This window comes from Eretmochelys imbricata, chromosome 14, assembly GCF_965152235.1.
Source record: "Eretmochelys imbricata isolate rEreImb1 chromosome 14, rEreImb1.hap1, whole genome shotgun sequence".
Classification (NCBI taxonomy): Eukaryota; Metazoa; Chordata; order Testudines; family Cheloniidae; genus Eretmochelys; species Eretmochelys imbricata.
This window is the reverse complement of record NC_135585.1, coordinates 47,838,185-47,859,917: the sequence shown is the minus strand read 5'-3', so window position 1 is coordinate 47,859,917 and position 21,733 is coordinate 47,838,185. Positions and strand designations below refer to the sequence as shown.

At 44.5% G+C, this 21,733-nt stretch overlaps 1 protein-coding gene across 7 annotated transcripts; it reads left to right on the top strand.

The window, feature by feature from the left end:
- The first annotated feature begins 2,964 nt into the window (after nucleotides 1-2,964).
- Nucleotides 2,965-20,719, top strand: LOC144274300 (butyrophilin subfamily 1 member A1-like). Of its 7 annotated transcripts, none has more exons than XM_077833014.1 (9): nucleotides 2,965-3,195; nucleotides 4,570-4,673; nucleotides 10,015-10,362; nucleotides 15,351-15,635; nucleotides 17,306-17,410; nucleotides 18,041-18,061; nucleotides 18,258-18,278; nucleotides 18,406-18,432; nucleotides 19,705-20,719. In XM_077833014.1, the coding sequence occupies exons 2-9, from the start codon at nucleotides 4,574-4,576 to the stop codon at nucleotides 20,223-20,225; spliced, it is 1,428 nt and encodes a 475-aa protein (XP_077689140.1). In that variant the 5' UTR covers nucleotides 2,965-3,195; nucleotides 4,570-4,573; the 3' UTR covers nucleotides 20,226-20,719. The 7 variants fall into 7 exon arrangements, with proteins under 7 accessions (XP_077689140.1, XP_077689139.1, XP_077689143.1 ...); XM_077833013.1 differs by having other exon boundaries at nucleotides 4,564-4,673; XM_077833017.1 differs by lacking the exon at nucleotides 2,965-3,195 and adding an exon at nucleotides 3,660-3,886.
- Nucleotides 20,720-21,733: the final 1,014 nt, after the last annotated feature.

Below are 21,733 nucleotides of genomic sequence, written 5' to 3'. Positions count from 1 at the left end.
CCCATGCTATGACTGGACGTTTCCTTAAGGGACTGGACCATCTTTTTCCATATGCTAGGCCCCCTGTCCCACAGTGGGACCTGAACTTGGTGTTATCCCATCTCACGGGGCCCCCGTTTGAACCTCTGGCCACGTGCTCTTGGTCTCACCTCTCATGGAAGGTGGCCTTCCTGGTTGCTATCACGTCAGCCAGGCGGGTCTCAGAGCTCAGGGCTCTGACCTCCAAAACCCCGTACATAGTTTTCCATAAGGATAAGGTTCTGCTCCGCCCACACCCTGCATTCCTCCCTAAGGTGGTCTCCGCCTACCACATGGGCCAGGACATTTTCTTGCCTGTCCTCTGCCCCAAGCCTCACTCGTCCTATGAGGAACACTGCTCCACATGCTTGACGTGCTTATGGCACTGGCCTTCTACCTGGAATAGACTAAGCCATTCAGAAAGTCATCTCAACTGTTTGTTGCCTCGGCTGAGTGCATAAGGGGTCGGTCAATTTCCACCCAGCGCCTCTCCCATTGGATCACCTCATGCATTCATACCTGTTATGATCTGGCGAGTGTTCCTCCACCACCGATTGTGAAGGCATACTCGACTTGGGCCCAGGCCTCATCGGCTGCCTTCCTGGCTCACGTCCCTATCCAGGACATTTGTAGGGCCACAACTTGGTCTTTAGTTCACATGTTTACCTCGCCCTATGCAATTGTCTCCCAAACCAGGGATGACGCCGGGTTCGGCAGGGCCGTATTCCATCCCGGGAATCTGTGAACTCCTACCCACCTCCAACAGATATAGCTTGGAATCACCTATTGTGGAATACACAGAAGCAATCACTTGAAGAAGAAAAGACAGTTACCTTTTCCGTAACTGGTGTTCTTCGAGATGTGTTGCTCATGTCTATTCCACATCCTGCCCTCCTTCCCCTCTGTCGGAGATGTCTGGCAAGAAGGAACTGAGGGTGGAGGGAGCACGCAGCTCCCCCTAAACCGCGCCATGGAAGCGCCACTCCAGGGTCACCGGGGTGCTCCCCCTATGGGTACTGCTAGGGGAAACACTTCCAGCACCAGTGCACATGGCAAGCACACACACCTATTGTAAAATAGACACGAGCAACACATCTCAAAGACCACCAGTTACGGAAAAGGTAGCTGTCTTTTCTTATCGCCACCAGCTGCCTTCAACACATGTAGCTTCACCACACCACCCAGCCCTGCAAACTATTATCCACTGCACTCAACCCCCATCACCATGCATTTTAGCCAGCCAGAAGTGCAACACTCATTGCACAGCACTCCAGACAGGAAGACTGAGTATGAGAACAGGACATACGCAATCTGTGATTGAACCATTCCCCACCCCACTCCCTTGCCCTTTCTGTTTCCCAAGCAATCGTGTTCCTTTTCAATAACTGAATTTTATTTTCAATAAATGGCTTTTTTGCCTTTGAAAACATTCTTTATTATTGCATTAAGTAAAAGATACCTTAGCCCATGAAAGCAACAGGCACTGCAAGTCAGTGTCACAAGCACAGATTCCTACTAACATTGGAACCACTGCACTTCACTCTCGTGCAGGGCACCAAACATTACTGATGGCTTTCAGCCTCAAATTGCTTCCTCAAGGCATCCCTAATCCTTGCAGCCCTGCGCTGGGCCCCTCTAATAGCCCTGCTCTCCGGCTGTTCAAATTCAGCATCTAGGTGTTGAACCTCTGAGTTCCATGCCTGAGTGAATCTTTCACCCTTCCCTTCACAAATATTATGGAGGGTACAGCATGCGGACATAACCACAGGGATGCTGTCATCGACCAGGTCCAGCTTTCCATACAGGCAGCACCAGCGGCCCTTTAAACTGCCAGAAGCACACTCCAGAGTCATTCTGCACCAACTCACCCTGTTGGTGAACTGCTCCTTGCTGCTTTCAAGGCTCCCTGTGTAGGATTTCACGAGCCACGGCATTAAAGGGTAAGCGGGGTCTCCAAGGATCACAATGGGCATTTCGACTTCCCCCCAGTATTGGGGCCAGCTCGTTGTAGAAACAGCAGGTCGCAGGGGCAGCATTAAAATTGTTATTCCTCAGCAGCTCAGGCTCCATTCCCACGGACTGAAAGGGAAGACAGAGCGTGCAGTACAAGAAATGTTGAAAGATGGCGCTAAATGTGGACAGAAGCACAGGGATTGCTGGGATGTGAACCGATGCATCATGGAGCGTTGGGACAGGACCCAGAATGCCCCGCATCGCATGCCCTCTTCCCACAAGCCCCAGAATGGGAAGAGGTGCTCTGTGGGATAGCTGCCCATAATGCACCGCTCCCAATGCCACTGCAAGTGCCACAAATGTGGCTACACCCAGTGCGCTTGGAGCTGACCGTGTGAACACACTGCAGCGCTTTCCCTGCCGCGCTCTCCGAAGGCTGGTTTAACTCCCAGCGCTCTACATCTGCCAGTGTAGCCGTGCCCTTCGAGTCTTCTCTAACAGAAACAGCTCCAGTCCTGCTGAGGTGGAAGGGTCTGTCCCTGCAGACTCTAGCAATCTGGTGTCCCAAGTGATCTGAATCCGGGGATGAGACTGAAGAGAGTGTTCTTCCTGCTTTTCTGTGAACTAGAGTAAAGGGAATGGCCAAAACAAACTAACAAACAAAGGCAGAGACAGCTGCTTCTGGCACCTGGAACCCGCCCGGCTCTGGACGCAGCTGGCTTGTGCGCTGCAAGGGGGCTGCTGAACTTAGTTACCCTGAGGGGTGCAGGAAAGGCTCCTGCCAGGGGGGAAGAAATAAAGCAGCCCGCCCTAGAAACCTTCGTCAGAGGATTGCAGGGAACTGCCCTGGGTCTGCGTATCTTGGCCCCCCTGAATGCTGGAGGCTGCTGGCTTGGCAGGGCCCTTCCAGCTCAGCAGGGCGGTGGCTGTTTCTTTAAGAGAAAATTTAATCTCGTCACGTGACCGCCTGGGTGACTTGACTTTCGCTTTCAATTTCGGGCAGCGCTGCCAGAGGGAAGCCCCGGGCTCTGCTCGGAGCCCAGAGATTTCTTCCCCGAAGGGCGAGGAAAAGCTGGGAAAACTGCAGCGATTTGGTAGCCAGGGACTCAGCCCTGCAATGGGATCAACTGAAAGAGTCACCGACAGTGGAAATCATCGCAACAAACCCCACGGAGTCTGATCCCATCCTGGAGATTGTACAATTTCTCCAGAAGGACCAATCAGGTAGGTTAATTTTGCTTCAAAATGATTGCTTGTATCCCCTCATGTGGACTGCTCGTTGCCTGGCCAGATTGTTACTAACACAAAGATTAAATAACCCTGTGAAATTTGATTTACACGTTATGGAAACACTACAGTACAAGTAGGTTCACAATGATTGACACTCCGATGCCTTTCAGACTCTTGTCCTAGCGGCGTAACTCGGGATTTGCGCGGCAGGTTGGGTTCGAAATTTGTTTCTTTTGCGGGTACGTTTCATTCAAGAACCCTGGGCCCGACCTTGTTCTCAGCGACGTCCCAGGGAGATTTGTAACAAGTAACTTCCTGTACTGAGAATACCGGACGAGCTTCACTGTGCCACACTCCCGGCTGTTCTGTCCTTCTGCCTCTTAACGTGCCAGTTTCTACCTCTGCCTGTGGGGCTGAATCCTGTTGTTTCTGATCATTTTCCTTTTTTCCCTTGAAAGTATTTCCACAATCAATCAAGACAGAAACTTACATCCTGTTCTCCTTCTGAAGTGAGGGGGAATTAAGCATGTGCCTAAAGCAGACCATGAGCTCAAGTGTGCTGCTGAATAAGGGCTTCATGACATAATTTAGAAAGAGGCATATTTACACAGCGGTTGACAGATCATCTCCTACTGTGTGAACGGTATGGAGGGGAGATTTCCTGAGGAAATCTATAGGACTAAAGGTAGTAAAAAAATAATTTTAAAACACATTTACAACAATAATTCACTTTTGTTTAATATTTTATAGACTTTTTCATTTTTAATCAAATATTATTGAAACAGATTTTTTTTTTCAATCATTGTTACTCTTCTTTTAGCAAGAATAGGGGAGGGGTCAATAAATTGTTTTGATCAATTTGATTAGAATTTCTTTTTTGAATCAACTTGAACTATATATTCTCATTTAGCATCATTTCACTGAAAAATTAGAAACATTCCAATCATAGGAAAATTCATTTTTAATGTTTTTTTTTAATTCATTTTCTAATGAAAACATCATTTTGTTTAAACATTTTTTAACTGCGGCCACTGGGAGCTGCAGGCGGCCGTGCAAATGTTAACAAACTGGCAGCCCACCAGTGGATTAGCCTGACAGGCCACGTGTGGCCCGCAGGTTGCCCACCACTGGTCTAACCTGTTGTGACGTTATTGACATGAACTGGGACCGTATAGATCATTGTTACAACCAAGGTCCTGTAGTGGCACCAAATCTTGTATAAAGGGATCAAATAAAGTGTCTAAAACAAGGTTATGGTTTGCTGGTTAGGATTATGCTATCATTTTTGTCTTAAATCATTGCAACTATGTTACATTCAATACACTGTTTGTTTTCTCTCTTTTCTCTTGTCATCTGGATAAGTAACAGTGAGATGAAAGTTCTCTCAATCTGCCACAGCTCCAGAGCCAGAACCCTTCTACCCGATTTTATCATTTTCTTCATTACGTTTTATGTTCACAAGCTGGAATCAGGTAGGAATGTCCATGGCTTCTGCTGCTTCTTAGAGTATTGATTTATTTGTTTTGATTGATAAAATTTCTCTGTTTCACTAGTTTATTCCAAAGTGAACAAAAATTAGCACAAATCCCCAAGTGTATCAACACCAAGAAAATATAAATAACAATTGTTATGAGCTGGGTGAAACTTTGTTATGGGTTGAGTTAAAATCTTAGTCAAACTGACGTGTGAATGCACCCTTTCACTTAAGACAGTTGTAAGAGGCAATAAAAGGGACCACACCTAAAACAAGGCTTAATAGAGTCTGCCCAGAGACTAGCACCAATGATGTGAAGGGTGAAAGGACATGGGCAAGGAGGAATCCTCTGGGTATTTTGACCAAATGTGGGTGTGAGAGCACGAACACACAGAACTGAGAACAGACAAGGAGAGAGAGGTGGAGACAAGCAAGCAAGGAAGCCAAGCAGGAGCCTGTGAGCACAGTGCGACCCTAGGAAAAGCTCGAGAGAGAGAACTTCTGGGTCTGTTGGTTAGGGAAGGTTGGGAGTGTAAGCTACGAAACTGTTCCATGTGTTCTTGGTTCCTCCTGCACTTGGAAAAGCAGGACTTGGTACATTCCTTTTCAATAAACAAGATTGCATCAAAGAGAATACCAGGCTATGCCAATTTGTTGAGGCATGTCTACACTACGAAATTACATCGACCTAACGTACATCGGCATACTTGTGCATGTCTACGCTTTGCTCCTTGTATCGGCGGTGAGCATCCTCACCAGGAGTGCTTGTATCGACTGGACTGTCAGTGTAGGGCATTGTAAGAAGGCTCCTGAGAGCTGGAAACAGTCAATGTAGGCAATGCAGTGTCCACACTGACACTGCGTTGACACAACTACATCAACCTTGACTCTATGCCGCTTGGGGAGGTGGAGTTATTAAGTCAGTCTAGCGGGGTAGTTATGTCAGAAGGCACAAAATATAAGTGTAGCACTTCCATAGTTAGGCTAACGTAAGCTGCCCTGAATCGGCCCAACTCTGTAGTGTAGATCTGGCGTACATCCCACAGGAACATCCCTGAGGCTCCAAAATTTGACTAGCTGATGAGGTTGAAATGAGGTAACATTAAAATGTCTCCCCCTGACTTCAGGATTAATAACTCTTCAGCCACTGTCATGCTTCTGGAGTGACTCACGGCCATGAGTGCCTTCCTCAGGGCAGACTGTCAAACAAGGCAGATGCCCCAAGCTGGCGGTGTGGTCTGTAATTAGATTTCACCAAGCCAGTAATAAATGTAAACTCCTGGGTCACTATACCAGTCTTACCATGGAGTCACAGTCAGTCCCCTCAGACTCTCCAGCCTATCTTGTCACCCAGACAAACTGGACTTAGTGATAAAAGGTCACTTACACCATAAATCATGCACTGTTTGCTTCCAGTCCCAAGAGACCAGTCACTTACCCCAGATGAATTGGTACCCTAGATCTTACACCAAAGACAATGCCTGAAGGCAATCCTGTAATAAGCTATCAAAAGGCTTATTAGCTAAGAAAAAGAAATTATTTACAGGTTAAAAGAAGTGAACATATACACAAATGAGTTACCCTCTTAATCCTAAGAGTGACAGCGTTATAAAGATCTGCCCATTCAAAGTGTCTGTCAGGGTGGACCCAGGAGGTAACCCCTGGGGATCTTCATGTCAGCTACATTGTTTCCCTCTTCCAGCTTTCCAAGCGATGGGACACGGCCTCCTGCACATACTTCTCCTTGGGTGGATGAAGAAAGAACAGGAGTACTTGTGGCACCTTAGAGACTAACAAATTTATTAGACCATAAATAATTTGTGGGCTACAGCTCACTTCATCGGATGCATAGAATGGAACATATTGTAAGAAGATATGTATATATATATATATACACACACACACACACACACAGAGAAGGTGGAAGTTGCCATACAAACTGTAAGAGGCTAATTAATTAAGAGGACCTATTATCAGCAGGAGAAAAAACAATTTTTGTAGTGATAATCAAGGTGGCCCATTTAGACAGTTGACAAGAAGGTGTGAGGATACTTAAAATTAAAAACAGAGAGAGGAGGGAAAGTATTAGCTCAAACACCCCAGCTGAGTTCACAGAGCTCAAGTGCAAAGTACGCCCTGTGAGCAGCAAGTCAAGCAAGTGGTTGGCTGTAGGAAACCTTCTCCTCTTCCTCTCCATGGATGCCAGTTGAACAGGCTCTGAATGAAGCGGGGGTTCTGGGGCAAGGCTAGTAAGATCACATAACTGAAGATTGCATCGTACACACAAGTGGAGAGAAATAAAGCAGCAACATTAAATCTGTCGGTTCCTAACATATTCAGTGCTTTATTTGGCAAGCTAAGGCCTTAACTCAGTAAAGCATTTAAGCATCTCCTTAAAATTAAACATGTATTTTCGCTCCCTTCCTGAAGAAAAGTTATTTCCTGAATGGTACCCTAATAATGTTCTTTAAATTAGTTTAAATATTTTTAGAACAGTCAAAAAACTTTAAAACAATCTCCAACAGAAAGCACTGATTTGAAATGTTTGCTAATGCTATGCAAGTTAAATCTGTCAGGAGCCGCTTGTAAGGGTAATGGCAAAACATATTTCAGCTTCCATTTAAACCAGTGGTTCTTAACTTTTACTGCAGCCTGCAGCCTGCACCCCTTTGGTTCTCAAAATATGTTCTTGCACCCCTTATCAAAAATCGTTGAAGTAGGTCAGTTCTTTAAACCTAGATATGTCATAACTATAGAATGAAAGAGAGATAATTATATTTATTTTAATTTCGCAGTAAACTTAAGAATACATGAAAAATTACACACTTTTTATTTTAAAGTTTACCGGCTCAGTGACTCTTCTGCTGTTGCTTTTGTTCAATGATGTTCAAGAAACGAGGAACGTTTTTTGAAGTAGCCACACGCATGTCATCACTCACATTTAGGTGGTTTCTGGCCTTTGTTTTGATGTGTAAGAGTGATGAAAATCCTCTCTCACACACACACACACACACACACACACGTATGTAGTCACAAATGGCACAAGGATCTCCAGCGCTGTCTTCGCCAGTTGTGGAAATGGTGCTAGTTTAGCACACCAGAAATTCTCAAGCTTCATTGTCTCAAACTCTATTCGGATTCGACCATTGGCTCGTAATTCAATGAGATCATCGTTCATGAAATCACTATCGTTGATGGAATCCAGGTTAAAGAGAAATGGATCCAGTATCCATTTCTTTGCCACATCAAGATCTCCCGTAGAAAAATATCCTTAGAAAGAGTCACTCAGCTGTTGCAAATGCTTTGTCACTTCAGTTGCGATGGTCATTCCTTCATTTTCCGAAACAACTGTTTCTTCAAGAAAAGGAAAGTTAGTGAAATTTCTTCTCAACAGGCTTTATCCAAACTGGAAGTTTCTGAATAAAAGCAGACAACTTCTCTCTGGTCATTACTGTGTTCATCCCAGTTCCTTGCATAGATGTGTTGAGTTCATTTAGGTGTGTGAATACATCTGCCATGTATACTAGGCAAAGGATAAACTCTCTATTTTCAAAGTCACCAATTAAATTTCTGCTTTGATTAAAAGAGACTTATTTCTTCGCACATTTCAAAAATACGAGTAAGCATTCTGCCACGGGAAAGCCACCTCACTTCTGTATGGAAAAGGACAGTGTGCTCGGCCCCAATTTCTTTGCAAAAAGCATGGAAGAGGCGATGATTTAGAGCACGTCCTCTGATGAAATTTACTGCGCCCACCGCAGTAGACAAAGTATCCTTCAATTCTGTAGGCAAAGTCTTTGCGGCAAGGGCATGAGAGTGCAACATACAATGTGTGATCATGATACGAGGTACTTCTTTCTTTACGTAGGCAACAAATCCTGAATTTTTTCCTAGCATGGCAGAGGCACCATCGGTGCAAATTGATGCACACACGTCAAACATTATCTTATGCTTCAAAAAGAAGTCTTTGACGAGACTGAACACATCGATTCCTTTCGTAGTTAATTGCAATGGTTCACAGTACAAGAATTCATCTAAGATCTTTCTCCTTCACGTACTGCTCAAACACCAACAGCTGACTGCAGCCATCAATGTCAGTTGACTCATCAAGCTGAATACCCACTTTAAGAGGACTGGCTTTGATATCTTCTAGGACTTGCTGCAAGATATCCTGGCTCATCACATGAATTCTAGAATGGATCACGTCATTTGACAAGGGCACCTGCTGAAGCTTCTTTCGTGCATCTCGTCCCAATACTATTTTTGTCGTTCCCGATGCACAACGTTTCACTAATTCCTCAGCTACTGTAGGGGGCTTCTTTTCCTTGGCACGCAAATATGCCACTTGATAGGATGCTTGTAACAAGGGCTTCTCAAGTGACACAAACCCAAACGTCCTCAAGGTTCCGCTATGTTCAAATCGTGCCCTTGTAGACTTCGGGGTGTCAATGTCATGTCCAGCAGCTTCACCACCATGCTGTTTGTTGAAATGTTCAGACAGCTTCAATGGTTTGAGATTGGCATTTGAAAATAACGAGCCGCACAGTACACATTGCGGTCGTTGATTTCCATCCTTCTCTGTTGTACAAATGAACCCGTAACGAACATAGTCGTCATTCCGTCTGCGTTTCTTCAACATGGCAAGGGTTACTGAAATGAAAAAATATATCAATGGAGATGGGGGGCCTATACACTTTTAAATGCATATTAAATATATGTAAAGTAGTTTTATGTTATTACTCACCACAAATAGTACAGTGGGCACACACAAATCCACAAGTACGACCCAGAGATGTTGGAGTTTTGCTGAGGAAGTAAACTGTAACCGGCGCGCTAACAGCGGCTAACTGAATTCAAACAAAGCTGCCACATCATCATCTGTGCATGCATCAAGAAACACCCCCCAACGTGGCGGTATACTGTATTTTGTAGCGAGATAATTTCACTACCATTAGCTTAAAAACTTGAAAATAGATTTTCTGTTTGTATATTACAGTAATCGTTAATAAATACGTAGGTGATGAAACAAAGTAGTTGTACTTACGTGCCTGTGCCTAATTTGTGTTTTCGATGATTTACCTTCTAAAAAAATCCGGCATGTCTCGCACCCCCAGAAAGGGCATCTCGCACCCCCAGGGGGTGTGTGCACCCCAGGTTAAGAACCACTGATTTAAACTAATAAATTATGGATATACAAATTATAGTTATCCAAATGCATTGTTGTAAAATTCATATATAAATTCAGGACACATCCTATTCAATGACAGAGCACTGCAATAGATGCACAGAATATTTAATATATTTATTTTATTTTTTCTATGCCCTGGTGCATTTTACAGCCCGGTTCACAGTGATTGGACCTGATCACCCTGTCACTGCCATCATGGGTGAGGACATTATTTTACCCTGTCACCTGTCCCCCAAGATGAGCGCTGAGAACATGGAAGTGAGATGGTTCCGATCTGAGTTCACTTCATTTGTGCACCTGTATCAGCATGGGAAGGATGAGTATGGGCAGCAGATGCCAGAATATCATGGAAGGACAGAGCTTTTGAAAGCTGGCATTGCGGGTGGGAACGTTGCCTTGGGAATTGTCAATATCAGACTTTCTGATGAAGGACAGTACCGCTGTTTTGTTCAAGATGGTGTCTTTCATGAAGAAGCTGTATTGGAATTGAAGGTAGCAGGTTAGTAACATGTGTCTGTCTCTTTTTAGATGGCTCTTAGACCCAGACCCAAAAAAGCACTTGGGCACCTAACTCCCCACTTCAGTCGAAAATTTAGGTGCCCCTGAGATCCTCAAAGTAATCATTAAATTAAGTAGTCATTAGGCGCGAGAGAGAGACTCTCTGTAGTCCAGTGGTTAGGGTACCCACCTGGTAGGTGGGAGACCCAAGGGCTAGTCCTCCTGCTCTAATTAATCTTTGATTATTTATCCAATCTGGACAAACCATTGGAAGAGGGGATCTGGACTGGGGTTTTCCCATCTCCCATGGCTGTACCCCAGCCACTGGACTACAGTCTCTTTTTCTCTCTCTGGCCCAATGACTATTTAAATATTTATAAATAGTAGAAAAGTCATTGGGCCAGAGAGAGAGGCAAGATTTTTCTATGCCATTATCCTTAAATGTATCTGTTCATACTAAAACATTTTCAATTAAACAGTTCATGTTGTTGGATTGAGATTCACTTACTCAGCAGGTGGGTCTAACAAATCTTTAAGGCAAAACACTCAGCAAGTAGCAATCAATTATTCACAGGCTGGAAGCTCATTGGGATGATCCCGTCAGTCACCTCCAACAATGGACAATACAGCTTCAACCTCCCTTTATTAACCAAGCTTATTTATAACTTGGTTATATTATATGTATGTATCAGTGTGATAAATGGGGTGCGGGGGCGGTAGCTCCCTTTTATGGACACCCAGCCAGCCAATAGCTATAAAATCCCTTTTAGTAGCTGTTCTCTAATTGCTCTACCTGTAAAGGGTTAAAAAGTCTCATTGCTATGCGTAGGTAAAAGGAAGTGAATGGGCACCTGGACAAAAGAGCCAATGGGAAGGCTAGAACTTTTTAATATGGAGAAGAGACTCCCCTTTTGTCTGTCTGTCGTTGCTCTCCCAGGGAGAGGCGGACAGGGCAGCAGCTATGCTGTAAGAAGCTTGGGCCAGGTATGAAAATCAGTATCATACCTAGAAACTACTCATTTGAAACCCCAGATACGTAAGTAGAGCAGGAAATGTCTAGGAAGACGTGATTAGGTTTATCCCTTTTATTTCTTTATGGCTTGTGGATTCCCCTGTGCTAACCCCAGGTGCTTTTGTTTTGCTTGTAACCTTTAAGCTGGACCTCAAGAAAGCTATTCTTGGTGCTTAATCCTTGTAGTTGCTCTTTTAAAATCTAGCAATAGCCTGAGTTCCCAGATGTGTTTTCTCTTTTTTTAAAATAAAATTTACCTTTTTTAAGAACAGGATTGGATTTTTGTGTCTTAAGAGGTTTGTGCACTTTTTAAAATTAGCTGGTGGCAACAGCTGATCTTTTATTTTTTTCTTTCTCAGCTCTTCCCGGGGGCAGGTGTGTGTGTGTGAGAAAGGGCTTCAGGGTACCCTACAGGAAGGAATTCCCAAGTGCGCCTTCCTGGGCTCTCAAAGGGGTTCTGCACTTGGGTGGTGGCAGCATCTACCAATCCAAGGTCAGAGAAATGTTGTAATCTTTGAAATAGTACAAGCCTGGAGTGGCAAATATTAATTTTTAGAGTCATTGCGGGCCCCCACCCTCTGCACTCGAAGTGGCAGAGTGGGGAATTAGCCTTGACAATTAGTCTCCCATTTCCATGTTCTCTCCTCCTCTGTCAGTACAGGTTTAGTGTTACTTCAAACCAATCTTTTCTTGCTTTGTTACTTTTATCTTTTTTTCTCCTCACAAACATGATCACTACACATATGCAGTTCTGCTTATGCTGTTAAACGTTATCAGAACAGACTCTGAAAATCCACAACAGGCTTCTGGCAGGCCTAAAGATGAGTTTGCTCCCAAAATAATCCACTCTTTGCTGCAGGTATCAGCTGATCTGCAATTGGTCTGGGCTGGGACAGTAGTGAAGAGAGCACATTTCCTCACCTCAATTGCATTAAAATAATTAAAAAAAAATCTTTGTTCAGTGACGGTTCCATTGGCATCAAGACACACTGCCCCCGCTCCAGTACCTGTGGTTATCAAATGTGCTCTAGCTGAATCCCAGCGTATGGACTTAAACACACAAGAATTGCCCTCCTGGGTCAGACCAAAGGTCCATCTAGCCCAGTGTCCTGTCTTCTGACAGTGGCCAGTGCCAGGGGCCCCCAGAGAGAATGAACAGAACAGGCAATCATCAAGTGATCCATCCCCTGTCGCCCATTCCCAGCTTCTGGCAAACAGAATGAATTAATGGAAGCCCTATGGCCTGTGTTAGGTAGAACGTCAGACCAGATGATCACAGTGGTCCTGTCTGGCATTACAATCTATGACTCTCTGAAAGCAAAACTTTTAAAGTTCTCTGATTGGCCTTCTCTGATTGGCCGCCCACCTGCGCAGCCTCTCTGGCCTGCTGAAGCCCCATCTAGCATAGGAGTGGGGCAGCCACCCCACTACAGTGCCTCTCTGTCTTTCTTATCTGCGCTGCATCAATTACAGAAGTGAACAGCAGTGCAATAAGCAGGAGGGTTTCTGTAGGCTGAGGTACTTTGGCCAGGCTATTCAGTATCTACTCAGAGCATCCACATTAGTGAATGCTTTCCCAGGTTTATACTCAAACTCATAGTCATAAGCTGATAAGCGAGTCCATCTCTGGATTCTGGCAGATGCCATTGGGGTACAGGTTTGCTCTCACCATACAGACCTTTCAGAGGTTAATGGTCTGAGTGTATAAAAAAATGCCTGGCATATAGGTAAGAGTGGAACTTCTTTACCCCACAAACCACAGCTAGCCCTTCTCATTTTAGATGGGAATAGTATTTTTTTTCTCCTGGAGCTGGTGACTTTGGTGCATAAGTGATGGGACGCTCAGATTCAGCTGGCATTTGGTGGGCTAGTACCGCACCCACCTCGTATGGTGACGTGTCACCAGACAATACTAGTCCTTTCTGACTATCATAATGAACTAAATCCTAACTATACATATAAAATGATGGGGTCTAAATTACCTGTTACCACTCAAGAAAGAGAGCTTGGAGTCATGGTGGATAGTTCTCTGAAAATATCCACTCGATGTGCAGCAGCAGTCAAAAAACCTAACAGAATGTTGGGAATCATTAGGAAAGGGAAAGATAATAAGGCAGAAAATATCATATTGCCTGTATATAAATCCCTGGTACGCCCACATCTTGAATACTGCATGCAGATGTGGTTGCCCCATCTCAAAAAAGATACATTGGACTTGGAAAAGATTCAGAAAAGGGCAACCAAAATGATTAGGGGTATGGAACGGCTTCTGTATGAGGAGAGATTAATAAGACTGGGACTTTTCAGCTTGGAAAAGAGACGACTAAGGGGAGATATGATAGAGGTCTATATAATCATGACAGGTGTGGAGAAAGTAAATAAGGGAGAGTTATTTACTCCTTCTCATAACACAAGAACTAGGGGTCACCAAATGAAATTAATAGGCAGCAGTTTAAAACAAACAAAAGGAAATATTTCTTCACACAACACACAGTCAACCCGTGGAACTCTTTGCCAGAGGATGTTGTAAAGGCCAAGACTATAACAGGGTTCAGAAAAGAAGTAGATGAGTTCATGGAGGATCGGTCCATCAATGGCTATTAGCCTGGATGGGCAGGGATGTAAAACCATGCTCTGAAGTGTTCCTAGCCTCTGTTTGCCAGAATCTGGGAGTGGGTGACAGGGGATTTATCACTTGATGATCACCTATTCTGTGCATTCTCTCTGAAGCACCTGGCACTGGCCACTGTTGGAAGACAGCTTACTGAGCTAAATGGACTATTGGTCTGATCCAGTATGGCCAGTCTTATGACTTTAGTAATTTCCTTGCTTTGCAAAAGCTATTTTTTGACCCCACTGGAATTTCTTCCATTCTATAACAGTTTGTGTAATGGAGCCAATATAGATGTCAAGTTGGGAAAAAAATTACCATAATAATTTAAAAGGCCTCGAAAGGATTTTTTTATAGGTTTTTGCTCCACAAACGCTCAATAAAATGGCGTGTTTCTTGTTATCATCATCTGTATCATTTGTGATGAAGTACGGAGAGAGTCTGTCTCTGAGTACTGAATCCAGTCCTCCTGGAATACATTATGCTCTTTCATTTTTTCCACATGCAGCCATTTTTTCTTTACAGTTAAAAAAAAGAGGTTTTCACTTACTCATGCAATGTGTAGAACTTGGTGCCTGTTGTTTTCATTTTATCCTCATCGCCTTTGTAGGGCTGGAAGGGGTCTTGAGAAGTCCTCAAGTCCAGTCCCCTTATGCTGACACAGGACCAAGTAACTCTAGACCGTCCCTGACAGGGGTTTGTCCAGCCTGGTCTAAAAAACCCCTCCAATGACAGAGATTCTACAGTCGACCTTGGAAGCCTGTTCTGGAGTTTAACTATCTTTCCAGTTAGAAAGCTTTTCCTAATATCGAACCTCAATCTCCCTTGCTGCAGATTAAGCCCATTCCTTCTCCTGCCTTCAGTGGACATGGAGACCCAAAAGAGATTAGAACTAAAAAAGGGGATCTTTTATTCTGGTACATGTTCACAGTGACAACTAACCGAGCTGCCATCTTGAGAAACTCCTTCATGTGCGCCACAACTCCCTGGAGCACCATTAAGGCGTCTCAGAGCAAATAGCTACCTCACATTGGCCACCCGGAGGTCATAAGCATAACAAATATGCCTCCAACATTATAAAATCAGAACTCAAGGGGAAAATCTCTTGAATTCCTTGCCCCCTTCACATCACCGACAACACTGCTGATAAGACGCTCCAACATTCTGTAAGGCTTTCGCTTCCACCTCGGAGACCCCAGTACTGCAGCACAGTTAAGCAAAGGTTTAACAAGTGCTCAAGTCCCGTTGAAGACATGTTTCCATGAATATCAGCCATAAATAAAGTGTATTCAATCCTTTTGTTGAAAATGTAAACTTTTATATGCTGGGCTGTATATTTATCTGATTTAACATGGATTCATTTTAGCTTCAGGCTCTGCACCTCGCATCTCTGTTGAGGGTCACCAGGATGGAGGGATCCAAGTGGTGTGTCAGTCGTCCGGATGGTACCCAGAGCCCGAGGCGCTGTGGAGAAATCTCAAAGGGCAGCCTTTATCTTCATCAACTGAAACCAAATCTGAAGAGCAACATGGTCTCTTTGAAATAAAAAATTCTATCGTTATAACAGAAAATTCAAACAAGAATTTGTCCTGTGCCATAAGGAACACCCACCTGAACCGAGAAAAAGAATCAATAACATTTTATATATCAGGTCAGTGACCACCAAAACCCCACGCTGTAATATCCAACAGGAAGAAATCAGATGGTTAAATAATACACAAGTTAAAATATTCCCTCACAAAAAGCTACATTAAGATAAAGTTTAGGTGGAGAGCACACTTTAGGGTAAAATGCATTCCAGGGATATTGTAGTTCTCCCCAAAACAAGCATTTTAAACCCAGTAGATTCAGGGTTAAGGTTAAATGTAAAAGAAATCCAAACATGTTACTGAATGGAAGTGCCCTGCAGTAACACTATATATGTATGTTATTGTGATCCAAACAGGATGATTAGTGTTTGTAGTCCCATATTACATGAAATGGATATTTAAAGTCACATTAGATTTTCATTCTCATCCAGTCACCACAGGGCAGTGGTAAGATATATTGGGGGCCCTACTGATTGGTTGGACTTTGTGCTTCCTAGTGGATTGATGGATCAAGGACTAGGCTTCTTGCCCCAGTGAATATGCAGAGGGAGAAGTGATATGCTGTGATCTCTTCAACACAGAGGAGATTTGTTGAGTCTCTGCTCATGGCAGGTCAGAAGCAAGGCAGGGCCATGAAAGTCTGGAGCCCCGGGAACAATCATTTGAGTGTGTCACTCACTAAAAGGTCCACGTTTTAATATGAAGTTTGATTTCTCACCCTTTAACAAACTTCACAGGGAAAGGGTTTGCCATAACAACAAAACCCTGTGGGCGTGATCCAGAGCCCGTTAAAGACATCAATAAGATTTGGATCAGTTCCTATGCCCCCATTTAGTGGATCAGTTCCTCTGCCAGGAATTCCTGTGCTGAAGTGAAGAGTATTTGGATATTTATCTGCTCTCCCTTAATTATTGATTTCCACTCGTAAAGCCTCAGATTTTCTTTTACTCTGAAATTCCCCGGGGTTACAAAAGTTTAAATTTTACTTACGTGTAAGTTTTCTGTGGGGAAATTTGATGAGTAATTATGATTTCTCTTCCTACATGTTTTAACTGTAGTAGTAATTTCATAAAAAGAAGGAATCACTTTTCCCTGAATTGGCTCCTGGGTTGGGTGATGGAGTCAGAGGCCCCGGTTAGTCAACAAAAGTAAGAACGTGTGTAAGGGAAGCAGAATTAAAATCTAAACAAGCCCACTACTAATTATATAGATAATTATTCACACACATACCCATGTGTGCACACACACTGATTTTTCTTTTTTTAAGGATCAGAACAATGTGTTGTTCCCTAACCCCATTCTCAGAAATAGTGGAACCATTTTGGCTGAAACTTTTCAAAAAGAAAAGTTCAGCCTGAGGCAGACACCCAGCATGGAAATGTTCTCCCCAAATGGTAAAGTTCGGCAAAGTAATGAGCAAAGGAAAAGAAGACCCTATAATGGGAAGTGTGTTTAACAACAAGTGATGTGACTAGCTCCACCTAGAGAAAGAGAGGGAGAGGAGGGGATGAGGTGTAGGGTGGTATTTAGTATTTAATACATCATTCAGTACTACCAAAGGAGTGTGACCAGAACCTCTTTTTAAAATTGGTTTCTGCCAGTTTTTATATTGCAGGGAGCAAATTTTTCCACACGTATTTGATGCAAATCCTGATGTGATGCATTTTCCTACAATAAAAGTTTACTTTTGGTTATTACTGTTTTCAAACTAATGGTGGGCTTTGTGTTTCAGATTCTTTTTTCCCAAGAGCATCTCCCTGGATGGTGGGTTGGAGTGTGACTTTGGTGATTTTGTTGGTGTTCGTCGGCCTTACTCTTTTTCTGTTCAAATTAAAAGGTAAAGCTCCAACGGGGAAAATGCTGTGTAATCAGAATGAGATTTCTCCTTAGAACAGACAGTTTAGACTTTTCTACATGAGAAAGTTACACCAGCTTAAGATGTGAATTTAAATGGATTTTTTTTAAGCCAGAGCAAGCTCCTATGTGGACACATATGAATTTAAGAAGACCTTACTTCAGTTTAGTTTAAAACTGTTCCTATTCATCTTAAGATAAGCCTAAAACTAGGTTTGCACTAGTTTAACTAGATTTTCCGTGGGGCCTGAGGTAGTTAGGTTCCCAACTCCCACTGGAATTCAATATGCTTTGGCTCTTAACTCCCCTCGGCTCCTATGAAAATCCCTGCCTTATGGGGTTTTTGATTGCCTGTGTGCTGTTTGTGACCATCTGTGTTCTAGGACAGGTCTATGTATGTAAATAATCAAATTACACTAAGAAGGTACCCAGACCCTGTGTCACTGATTTCTCTTCCACTGGGAACCCAACATGCAAGTCCCTGGAGAGCTGCAACAGCTTGGTGGAGGGGCAACATTATTATTACTTGAGGACTCATAATGAAAAGATCCTTTGAAATCTGGAGTCACTGAAAATGTCTCTTAATAATTGTACTTATGTTTTCTTTTTTTAGGGAAACATCTCAACACTATCAGTAAGTTCAGTTTTTCTCCTGGCAGAACCAATGTTATGTTATGAAAGATTTTTCAATGACTGTGACAATGTCAACTTGAAAATCATAAGCGACACAACCAATACTAATTGCATAACTTGTTACGTCGGTAACGGGTAGGAAGCCAGGACTGTACATGTGTCTTGAGTGTGGCATTTTTTTTTTGTTTATTATTTAGGTAAACTTCAAACAGAGCTAGGTAAGGGTGTTTTTTTTAATTATTATTCGTGTCTGTCACTGATACAGCCTTTTCTATGATTACGAATCCTATTGATACTGCATTTGTCTGGCTTAATTCTCATCCCCATCTATGTGTTTGCTTCCAGAGTGGAGGAGATCCCTGGGTGATGCAGGTAATTAAAAATCATATTTAGTCAATGAGGGATCCTGCTCCCTTTCGCTGTGCAAATAAACAAGGAGAAAACTATAATATTTCCCAGGTGGAAGAAGGGAGGGTGCTGAGGTTCAAAGGAGGGAGAGGAATGGACCATCCTCACATGTCCTGCTTACACATTGCTCCCATAACTCTGGAAACGTCCCTGCTCCAAGTGACTGAGCACTTACTAAAAAGAAAAGGAGTACTTGTGGCACCTTAGAGATGAACAAATTTATTAGAGCATAAGCTTTTGTGAGCTACAGCTCACTTCATCGGATGCATCGGAGCTCTAGCTCACAAAAGCTTATGCTCTAATAAATTTGTTAGTCTCTAAGGTGCCACAAGTCCTCCTTTTCTTTTTACGGATACAGACTAACACGGCTGCTACTCTGAAACCTGAGGACTTACTGTTTCTTAGGATCCCCGCCCTAGTGTCAGGTAGAGGAACAAGAGCCCTGACCAGACACACGAGTTCAAACCAAGGAGTCCCTGTGATCAGTGTTCATCTTGTGCTTCTTTTCTCCATTCATAGTGATCTCCCCTTTCTGTTCTCTCCATCAGATCCCAACTTTCTGCTGTTTTTAACCATCTCATCCACGTTCTCCATTCATTCATTTATATCAGCCCCTCCACCCCAACTCTCTTCTCTTGTAGAAGCTCCTTGCTCATAAATAAAAATCTCTCTGTTAGAAATAAAATCTAGAATGATAATTCTCTTTGTCTGGCCCTGATGACTAGTTACAGAGTTTTAATTAGGGAATCTATGGAATCATGTCACTATCGACAGATCTCCGACCTGTGGCAGGATGGAGCAGGCGTCAGGCTGGTGTTAACAAGAGACGTCCAAGCTCCAGGACTTTACATACAAGGGAGGGAGGGTACATCAGAGAAAAGATAGTTGTGACCATGTGAATGATGTGAGGGGAAATCTCCTAGGGCTTCCCTGTGATTCCAGGGTCTCTGATCCCCACTCTGGGGATAGATGGGTGCACGAGGGGAAAGATTCTGTCTCAGGACTGGGTCAGTAAATCTTTATGCTCTGTCACTGACCTGTCTCTGACTGGGGAGTGAAACTCAGGAGTGAATGCTGAGATCTCAGAGCTGCTCCCCATTCAGAGCTGGCTAAATCCTGGAGGAAGGAGATTTCCTGGTTCACACTCCAGCAGGGACAGATTCTGTCACTGATATGATGAGACACTCCCCCAGGGCGGAGCTGTGCCCCTAACGCTCTGATTCTCTCTCCCCCTAGCAAATGTGACACTGGATCCAGACACGGCTCATCCACAACTTGTCCTGTCTAAGGATCGGAAAAGTGTGAGATGGGCAGACACATGGCAGGATGTGCCCCACCACAAGAATCCTGAGAGATTTGACATTGAGCGCTGTGTGCTGGGCTGTGAGGGGTTCACCTCAGGGAGACATTACTGGGAGGTGGAGGTGGGGGTGGGGCTACTCTGGGCTGTGGGGGTGGCCAGAGAGTCTGTGAGGAGGAAGGGAGGGATCAGCCTTAGCCCTGAGGAGGGGATCTGGGCTGTGGATCAGAGGCAGGGCCAGTACCAGGCTCTCACCTCCCCTGTGACCCCCCTAGACCTGAGCCGGGCCCCCAGCAGGATCCGGGTTTGTCTGGACTGTGAACAGGGGCAGGTGACATTTATCAATGCTGGAGATGAGGCCCCGATCTTCACTTTCCCGCCGGGCTCCGTCCCTGGGGAGAGAATCCGCCCTTGGCTCTGGCTGGGGATGGAAAGCCAGCTCAAACTGTGTCCCTGAGAGACGGGGGGTATATCCCAGTGGGGACCCTGAAATCAGCCTGTCTAGCCTCACACACCCAAGCATCTATGATCTTGGCATCATCCTGTCCACCCAGTCCTATGGCCTCTTAATTCTATGTCCCCTGGAACCTCCTCCCCCCTCCTTCCCCGCAGCACAAAGATGGGATCTAAAGGGAGACACCCCACTCTCAGCCAGGGCTGTGACTTTGTTTTCTGTGAGCTTCTAATTTCAATGACTAGGGGTGGCATCCATGAAGGGACTTAGATGTTGCAACTCTGGGCGTCACTGCACGTCATCTTTAGGTGCCTAGAACATCACAAGAACAACACTATGACCCACAAAGCCTGACTTAGGCACCTAGTCTCCCTATACAATGAACGGAGACAGACAGATACCTTACAATGCCATCCACAAGAGCCGGCATGGTAGGTGGGGAGCCATCTAAACTAGCTAATGGGAGATGCGAACAACAGGGGAGTGTCCTAAGCCCTGCCCCTCTTGCAAAGATAAGTGCCTAAGTCTGCAGTGCTGGGGGGCCTCCACCTCTGCTTAGCAATCCACGAATGGGAACCCACCGCCTGAGGCATTTCTTCTGGGAATGAGTTAGGCCCCTGCTGCGCTGCACACAACCTGTGGGTGGAGGGAGAGGAGGGGGTTGTTTTGGTGCTGCTGGCCACCTCATAACTTTAAGCCAGTGACAGCACACTTGCCTGGGACATGTGAGACCCAGGTTCCATGCCCCCATCTTTGCTACAGGAGGAGAAAGGATTTAAACTGGGGTTACTCAGTTTCTAGGTGGGTGCTGTAACCACTGAGCTATGGTGCAGTCTGAAGGTGGGATTCTTCAGTCTCCCCTATTGCAGCTGGCTCACTGTGGGTAAATAATGAAGGAGCGACTGGAGCTGGGGGTCTGGCCCCAGGAGCTCCCGCCCCTCAGATGGGCTCCCTGACCACAGGACCCCAGAGTCATTCTCACTTTCTGGCCAGTATCCATTTAAGTGTTTATCTACCATGGAACAGTCACTGGGACAGAGAGAGAAAGAGAACGTCGCTGTAGTCCAATGGTTGGGGCACCCACCTGAGCAGGGGGGGACCCCGGATCCAACCCCTCTGTTCCCATCACTCTCATTATTTATCCCAAGTGGAACATCTATAACAGGAGAGGCTGAAGGATCCTAATACTTGGCTTTTCTTCCCTCCCCTCCACCCCCACATCCCCCAAACAACTTGACACCTGGAGGAACGTTTGAAGAGCAAAGACTTTGAATGGGGGAAAAGGGTCCCGGGCTGGACAGCAATTCCAGCCTGTGTAGTGAGGATCGGTAGCCTGCTTGTACCATCTGTCAGGGTGAGACACTGCTTGACTGAAATCCTATTTAGTTTGTAGAACTCAGACTGCAAATTTATTTTTATTTCTTGAGAAACCAACTTTGATCTCTACACTTGCTACTTATAATCCCTTAAAATAATCTTTCTGTAGCTAATAAATCTCTTTTATATTTCAC

What these genes read in the sequence shown, in the direction of transcription:
- LOC144274300 (XM_077833011.1), top strand. Translation starts at nt 4,508, where the DNA reads ATGTTACATTCAATACACTGTTTGTTTTCTCTCTTTTCTCTTGTCATC. An exon ending in TTTTCTGTTCAAATTAAAAG is followed by an intron (nt 17,411 to 18,040) that starts GTAAAGCTCCAA and finishes TTCTTTTTTTAG; the next exon opens with GGAAACATCTCAACACTATC. An exon ending in TAAACTTCAAACAGAGCTAG is followed by an intron (nt 18,279 to 18,405) that starts GTAAGGGTGTTT and finishes GTTTGCTTCCAG; the next exon opens with AGTGGAGGAGATCCCTGGGT.